This window comes from Medicago truncatula, chromosome 2 (genome assembly GCF_003473485.1).
Source record: "Medicago truncatula cultivar Jemalong A17 chromosome 2, MtrunA17r5.0-ANR, whole genome shotgun sequence".
Classification (NCBI taxonomy): domain Eukaryota; kingdom Viridiplantae; phylum Streptophyta; class Magnoliopsida; order Fabales; family Fabaceae; genus Medicago; species Medicago truncatula.
The window spans coordinates 18705847-18714635 of NC_053043.1; the positions used below are offsets into that span (position 1 = coordinate 18705847).

General features: G+C 32.7%; 3 protein-coding genes across 3 annotated transcripts; all 3 read left to right on the forward strand.

Annotated features, from left to right (window-relative positions):
* The first annotated feature begins 39 nt into the window (after positions 1 to 39).
* Positions 40 to 1387, forward strand: LOC11442885 (subtilisin-like protease SBT4.3). The gene is given in 2 exon segments (XM_024776985.2): positions 40 to 217; positions 600 to 1387. Coding segments are annotated over 2 exon segments (960 nt in total). The 3' UTR covers positions 1382 to 1387.
* Positions 1388 to 1574: 187 nt separating this feature from the next.
* LOC112419033 (subtilisin-like protease SBT4.3) lies at positions 1575 to 2026 on the forward strand. Its single transcript, XM_024775770.2, has one exon. The coding sequence runs from the start codon at positions 1578 to 1580 to the stop codon at positions 2016 to 2018; it is 441 nt and encodes a 146-aa protein (XP_024631538.1). The 5' UTR covers positions 1575 to 1577; the 3' UTR covers positions 2019 to 2026.
* Positions 2027 to 5500: 3474 nt separating this feature from the next.
* Positions 5501 to 7832, forward strand: LOC11439741 (subtilisin-like protease SBT4.8). The gene is made up of 4 exons (XM_024776986.1): positions 5501 to 5719; positions 5814 to 5961; positions 6254 to 6790; positions 6982 to 7832. Exons 1-4 carry the CDS (start codon positions 5501 to 5503, stop codon positions 7830 to 7832), a joined length of 1755 nt encoding a protein of 584 aa, XP_024632754.1.
* Positions 7833 to 8789: the final 957 nt, after the last annotated feature.

Sequence of the window (8789 nt, forward strand, 5' to 3'; positions counted from 1 at the left end):
GCCGTACTCAACGATCAACAAAGGGAAAAACTTGTTCGCATGAGAGGTGTGATTTCAGTTTTTCCAAGCCATGAGTTTCACCTTCAAACCACAAGGTCGTGGGACTTCCTTGGACTTCCTCACTCATTCAAAAGAGATCAAACTATTGAGAGTAGTTTGGTGATTGGAGTCATGGATACCGGAATATGGCCAGAATCTGAAAGTTTCAATGATAAAGGTATAGAAAAAAAAAAAATATATATATATATATATATATATATATATATATATATATATATTCTTGATAACAATCCCAATATTATATGTTGTAATTGTCATACATATTTTTTCTAAATGATTTTCATATCTATGAAATACTTAACTTGCTTAAAATGATAGATAATTAATTAATTTCAATAAATTTTTATTATTATTTTTAATTAATTTCCTCTTATGTGTAGATTTAATAATAATGTTGGTTATCATGAGTATCTTAAGATATTTAGCAATATTATTATTTATATCGTAAGAAGAAAGTGCAATATGGTTAGAAAATTGTAGTAACCTATTATATATGATGATCTTGTTAATTTGATTTTTTTTTTTTTATAATTGATCAGGTCTTGGTTCGATTCCAAAAAAGTGGAAGGGAGTTTGTGCTGGTGGTGGTAATTTTAGTTGCAACAAGAAGATCATCGGAGCACGATTTTACGGTGTTGGAGATGTGAGTGCAAGAGACAAATCTGGTCATGGAACCCACACAGCATCCATAGCAGGTGGACGAGAGGTGAATGATGTAAGCTTTTATGGTCTCGCAAATGGAATTGCAAGAGGTGGAATCCCATCTTCAAGGATTGATGCATACAAAATTTGCAATGTTTTTGGTGCATGCACTAATGATGTTGTATTAGCTGCATTTGATGATGCCATTGCCGATGGAGTTGACGTCATCACTATCTCTCTTGATGCCCCTAATGCCATTGATTTTTTGAGTGATTCTATCGCCATCGGTTCTTTTCATGCCATGGAGAAGGGAATACTCACAGTGCAGTCTGCAGGAAATGCTGGCCCTATCTCAAGTAGTGTTTGTAGTGTATCACCTTGGTTATTTACTGTTGCCGCAACTACCATAGATCGAAAATTCATTGATTAGATCATTCTTGGAAATGGACAAACTTTTATTGGGAAGTCAATTAATACCAAACCTTCAAATGGCACAAAATTTCCAATAGTTGTGCATAATGCTCAAGCTTGCCCAGCTGGAGGAAAAACATCCCCTGAAAAGTGTGATTGCATGGACAAGAAGATGGTGAATGGTAAGCTTGTTTTGTGTGGATCTCCAATCGGTGAAATGTTAACTTCTACAAGTGGTGCAATTGGTGTAATCCTTATCACAATCTGATTTCGATGCTTCATTTGTCACTAAGAACCCTACACTTAAGTTGGAATCAAAAGACTTTGTTCATGTTCAATATTACAAAAATTCCACTAATTACCCTGTAGCTGAAATTTTAAAGAGTGAGATCTTCCATGACACCAGTGCTCCAAGAATAGCCATTTTCTCTTCTCGTGGCTCAAATCCTTTGGTTCAAGAAATTATGAAACCAGATATAAGTGCCCCTGGAGTAGAAATCTTGGCTGCATATTCACCTTTAGTGTCACCCTCAACGGATCCGAGTCACAATAGAATGGTTAAGTACAACATATTATCTGGAACCTCTACGTCTTGCCCTCATGTTGCTGGAGTTGTTGGATATGTGAAATCATTTCATCTAGATTGGTCACCTACAGCTATCAAATCTGCTATCATGACAACTGCTACACCAGTGAAAGGTACTTATGATGATTTTGTAGGTGAGTTTGCTTATGGATCAGGGAATATCAATCCAAAACAAGCCATTCACCCTGGACTTGTTTATGACATTACTAAGCAAGATTATATGCAAATGCTTTGTAATTACGGTTATAGTTCTGAAAAATTAAACAAATTAGTGGAGATAATTCAAGTTGCCATGGAACTTCTGAAAGATCAGTGGTGAAAGATATAAATTATCCTGCTATTGTGATTCCAATACTTAAGCATTTCCATGCCAAGGTTCATAGAACAGTTACAAATGTTGGCTTTCCCAACTCAACCTACAAGGCAACTCTCATCCATCGTAATCCAGAAATCAAGATAAGTGTGGAACCAGAAGTATTATCCTTCAAATCTTTAAATGAGGAATAATCCTTTGCTGTTAGTGTTGTTGCTGGAGAAAAATCAAATCAAACTTTGTTTTCCTCCTCACTTGTTTGGTCAGATGGTACCCACAATGTCAAGAGTCCCATCATTGTGCAAATAATATCTCTATAGCGACCATGTTATATTTTTATCAAAAAATAAATAAAGTATCATTGAGTATTCAATTATGATGCTCTCTAAGTCTATTGTTGTTCTTTTTTTTTTTTACGCAAGTAGTTGTTGATGTTTATTTATTAATAATTCAATATTAAATAAAGATAATTTAAAACATAATTGAATGTTGAGGCGATGATGATAAAATAATTCATGTGGAACTAATTTATCTTGATTTAATTGGATATTATTTATAATGAAAATTAGTTATAATTTAGTGGTTCTAAGAACCATTTTAGAGTTTTTAAAAAATATATATTATTAACCTATCCTATAGGTCTAAAACCATCTTAAGCATGATGCATAATTCAACATAGACCCCTTAATAAATAAAAAAATGACCATACAATACCTTAACAAATGGGTTATATATGATTGAATGGAAGAGTGTAATGTTTCTAATTTAATTATTACTATTCTTTGTATCAATCGTAAAGATTTTTGTTTCCTTAAATTTTTTGTGTGTATATAATTTTTTTATTTTTTATTTTATTTTAATCTAGTTTTATCTTTAAAAACTTATATATAGATTAATATTATCATTTCTTATGATTTTATGATATAAAAAATTCTTGAGTTGCTAGCTTAGTGGTTAGATCTTAGGCTTGTAATTTCATGGTACATAATTCAAATCTCTTTACCGACCTGTAAATATTTTGGTGGTTCTAAAATTAGTGTTTCACATTGAATAGTTTAAGAGTGGAGAAAGATAAATGAATAACAAAAATTAAACACGGATGAAGGTAGCGTGACGAGAAGAGGGGAAAAAAGTAGAAAGGAATAAAGGTAGAGTGATGTCATGCTGAGATAAAGGAAAATGTTGAAAGTGGCTCTAAAAAATACCGCTCCCTACAGAAAAGGTTGAATATGGGGAAAGAGAACATATAAAAAATAATTTAAATATTATTTGTTTTTTGTATAAATCGTAAAGATTTTTGATCCCTTAGGGTGTTTTGGTTGTTGGAAGAAAGTGAGAAGAGAGAGATAGGTGAGAGAGTATGGGAAGAGAGAAATAGATGAGAAATAGAGTAGATTTGATGGGTTGTTTGGTGTAAGAGAATGAAGAGAGAAAGGGGAGAGAAAGAGATGCTACTATTTTTTTAAAAGACAAAAATATCCTTCAATAAAATCAACATATAATTTATGATTAATTAATTTTTTTTTTGTAAAGATTAAATTAATTTATTATCCAATTTAATTTAATCTATTAACTAACTATTATTTCCACTAAAAATACTATTATTTTTATATTAGCTCAATATTGATATCTATAAAAAATTAAAAAAGCATTTGGTTTTTCACTATCAATTAAACAATTTACTTAATTTTAATTTTTTTTTAAAACATTTTTGTTTTTAATTTGGGCACAAGCCAGTAAAAATATATCTTAACTTAAAAAACCACAATATGACAGATTTGTGCTCATATCTCCAATGAACTTCAACCATCAGTGTAGTGAAGAAACAGTACCTAAGGATAAGGGTATATATGAAAAGTGAAGAAAAATATATGTTTCTCTCTTCTTTCTTCGCTCATGTGAGAAGAAAGCAAAAAGTGGTAGGGACCACATATATTTTATCTCTCTTGAGCATCTCACCGCAGTGCCAAACACGAGAAATTGCTTTTTTCGTTGCAATCTCTCTCTCTCTCTCTCATACTTCTCTCATCCCTAACTCTTTCCTTCCAAACACAGTGTTAACTTTTTATTGTGTATATAAATATTTTTTATTTAATCTTATACTAATTAATATTATCATTTCTTATCATTTTATGATAAAAAAAAAAAATTCTTTAGTTGATAACTTAGTGGTTAGATCTTATCCTTTTAGTTCCACGGTACATAGTTCAAATCTCTCTAGAGACCTGTAAAATTTTCAGTGGTTCTAAAAGTTAGTGTTCCTCAATGAAAAGTTCAAGAGTGGGGAAAGATAAATGAATAAGGAAAACTAAATATGGATGAAGGTAGAGTGACAAGAAGAGGGATAAAATGTAGAAAAGAATAAAGCTAGAGTGATGTCATGCTCAGAAAAAGGAAAGGGTTAAAAGTGCCTCGAAAAAAACCACCGCCCCTATAGAAAAGGACGAATACGAGGAAAAAGAAAATTAAAAAAAAAAAAAACAGAAACACGGATAAACATAACAAGAAAAGGGAACAAGTTCTTGAAAGAAATAAAAGTGGCCTGTTGCCATGATGAGAAGAGAGAAAAGGTTAAACGTTGCTTCAAAAACCAACCTCCTACCACAAAAGGTTGAAATTGCACCACTGGAACAGAATAAAGGTAGTGTCATGCAACAACGAGAAACGGGAAAAGGACGATGTTTTTTGTTATAGTTTCTACAGGGGGCGTAGATGACAAGTTACTAATACGAGTCCAACACTTTAAAAATGGATCCCACATTAAGTATAAGACTCATACAAATTTAATGCTTAAAAATAATGAGTGTTTGAGTGAGTATTGAAAAGAGAGTGATGATAACATTTCTCTTAAAAATAAATCTCTCCCTGGCATAATGTGTTATCTATTTGAATATTTAATAAAAATTAATAAAAAGTTTATCTTGAAAGATAGATAATGATATTATTACTAAATTATAACCTAATAAATTATTTATCTAGTCATTATTATTATTATCATAAGTGAGAAATGGACGATGTTTATTTGAGTGTTATGAAAATAATATTAATTAGAGGGCACAATTAGGAAAAATGTAATTAATCATGCACTCAAAACCTTCTTGAAAAATAAAAAATAATGCATTGAAAATTTAAAGGGTTATTTCTTTTTAGACAAAATATTTTAACAAATTGGTCACTTGTTATGGAATTGAGGGAGTAACTTTTCTAAATTACCTATCATATAAAACTCTGGTCATTATTGTAAGCAAAAGATTACCTTTTTTGGTTCATAGAAGAACTGATTCATCTAGTCTACATTGTTCCCCACATGAATAAAATATTCACCGAACAAATAAAGTAAAATTTTACTTATAATAGTGATCAGAGGGTGTACTTATTAAACTACTTTTTTATTAACTGAAAAGCTTTCACATCACATAACTTTCTGGTGTATATAAATACATCGTTTGGGTTTGAGTTATGTATTCATCATTTTAAAAACACAAACAATGGCCAAGCATAATGTTGTTTTATCATTCCTTGTTTCTTTATATTTGACATCACTAATTCGCTTGGTGTGTGATGCCACTAAAACTGGAGATGAAAGCAGTAAACTTCACATTGTGTACATGGGTTCACTTCCAAAGGAAGCCTCATATTCCCCAAGATCTCATCATCTCAGCTTGTTGCAACATGTCATGGATGGTAGTGACATAGAAAATCTCTTGGTTCGAAGTTACAAGAGAAGTTTCAATGGTTTTGCTGCCGTACTCAACGATTAATAAAGGGAATAACTTGTTCGCATGAGAGGTGTGGTCTCAGTTTTTCCAAGCCAAGAGTTTCACCTTCAAACCACAAGGTTTGGGACTTCCTCAGTCATTCAAAAGAGATCAAACTATTGACAGTAGTTTGGTGATTGTAGTCATGGATACCAGAATATGGCTAGAATCTGAAAGTTTCAATTATAAAGGTATAAAATATATATATATTTTTTATAACAATCCCAATATTATATGTTATAATTGTCATACATATTTTTTCTAAATGATTTTCATATCTTTGAAATACTTAACTTGCTTAAAATGATAGATAATTAATTAATTTCAATAAAAATTTTATTATTATTTTTAATTAATTTCCTCTTATGCGTAGATTTAATTAATTTCCTCTTATGTGTAGATTTAATAATAATGTAGTAACCTACTATATATGATGATCTTGTTAATTTGATTTTTTTTATTTTTATTTTTATAATTGATCAGGTCTTGGTTCGATTCCAAAAAAGTGGAGGGGAGTTTGTGTTGGTGGTGGTAATTTTAGTTGCAACAAGAAGATCTTCGGAGCACGATTTTACGGTGTTGGAGATGTGAGTGCAAGAGACAAATCTGGTCATGGAATCCACACAACATCCATAGCAGGTGGAGTTGACGTCATCACTATCTCTCTTGATGCCCCTAATGTCACTGATTTTTTGAGTGATTCTATCGCCATTGGTTCTTTTCATGCCATGGAGAAGGGAATACTCACAGTGCAGTCTGCAAGAAATGCTAGCCCTATCTCAAGTAGTGTTTGTAGTGCATCACCTTGGTTATTTACTGTTGCCGCAACTACCATAGATCGAAAATTCATTGATAAGATCATTCTTGGAAATGGACAAACATTTATTGGGAAGTCAATTAATACCATACCTTCAAATGGCACAAAATTTCCAATAGATGTGCATAATGCTCAAGCTTGCCCAGCTGGAGGAAATGCATCCCCTGAAAAGTGTGATTGCATGGACAAAAAGATGGTGAATGGTAAGCTTGTTTTGTGTGGATCTCCAATCGGTGAAATGTTAACTTATACAAGTGGTGCAATTGGTGTAATCCTTTATGCATCACAATCTGATTTCGATGCTTCATTTGTCACTAAGAACCCTACACTTAGGTTGGAATCAAAAGACTTTGTTCATGTTCAATATTACAAAAATTCCATTAATTACCTGTAGCTGAAATTTTAAAGAGTGAAATCTTCCATGACACCAGTGCTCCAAGAATAGCCATTTTCTATTCTCGTGGCCCAAATCCTTTGGTTCAAGAAATTATGAAACCAGATATAAGTGCCCCTGGAGTAGAAATCTTGGCTGCATATTCACCTTTAGTGTCACCCTCAATGGATCCGAGTGACAAAAGAAAGGTTAACTACAACATATTATCTAGAACCTCTATGTCTTGCCCTGATGCTGCTGGAGTTGCTGGATATGTGAAATCATTTCATCCAGATTGGTCACCTGCAGCTATCAAATCTGCTATCATGACAACTGCTACACCAGTGAAACGTACTTATGATGATATGGCAGGTGAGTTTGCTTATGGATCAGGAAATATCAATCCAAAACAAGCCATTCACCCTGTACTTGTTTATGACATTACTAAGCAAGATTATGTGCAAATGCTCTGTAATTATGGTTACAGTGCTGAAAAAATTAAACAAATTAGTGGAGATAATTCAAGTTGTCATGGAACTTCTGAAAGATTATTGGTGAAAGATATAAATTATCCTACTATTGTGGTTCCAATACTTAAGCATTTCCATGCGAAGGTTCGTAGAACAGTTACAAATGTTGGCTTTCCCAACTCAACCTACAAGGCAACTCTCATCCATCGTAATCCAGAAATCAAGATAAGTGGGGAACCAGAAGTACTATCCTTCAAATCGTTAAACGAGGAACAATCCTTTGCTGTCAGTGTTGTTGCTGGAGAAAAATCAAATCAAACTTTGTTTTCCTCCTCCCTTGTTTGGTCAGATGGTACCCACAATGTCAAGAGTCCCATCATTGTGCAAATAATATCTCTATAGTCGACCATGTTATATTTTTATGAAAAACTAAATAAAGTATCATTGAGTATTCAATTATGATGCTCTCTAAGTCTAGAGTTGTTCTTTTTTTTTTTTTTTTTTACGCAAGTAGTTGTTCATGTTTATTTATTAATAATCCAATATTAAATAAACTGTTGGATATTTGTATATTGGCTTCACTTTTGCCTAAAACAAATATTCATGTGAGATGTTGAACACGATGTGCCAACATCCTGGCATAGTTCAATTGACCTGCACCCTACCTTGTTTTACGCACACACTATTTTACTTAAGGAATCCACGTCTTTATTCTTGTTGGTCAAGCTGCGTGTTCTTAGCACAGGATCAGATCAGTTTGTGATTTCCTAAGATTGTGTTTTCCACTTAGGAAAGTTTGGAGGTGATCAGGATGTTCCTAATAATGTGCCTGCATATTAGGAGTTTCCTTTTCTGATTCTGTTGTACGTGAAATGGATTACCGGATTGTTCTGAAGCCCAACAAGATTAATGACCCGTATTGCTTCAATATTTAAACAAGACTGGAAGACCTAGAGAAGTATTCAGACCGTCATTTAAAGAATAAATCATCTAGAGTTTTGAGTCTGTTTATGTGAGCCTTTATTCTATTCTTGCAAATAAGACAGTTGGCAGAGACATTACAGTAAATAAGACAGATTTAAACCAATTCTTAAGTATTTGGTGAATTTCGAACCATTATATTATTGGAAGAAAAAAAAAAAACGCAAATATTCAGCAAATGATTTTTATAAAATAAAAGCATAGTTTATCCGGTTAGTGGGATTTGGTATGGCCCAATGGAATGGAGGTAGGAGTGAGATTTAGCAGACTTTTGACTGTTCGGTTAGTAAGGAACAGCCAACGCCAACTTTGGCCTCGTATGATCTTCTTCTTTCTTATACCCATATCGTGCTGCTTCCAATTCTTTCCAACTAAGAA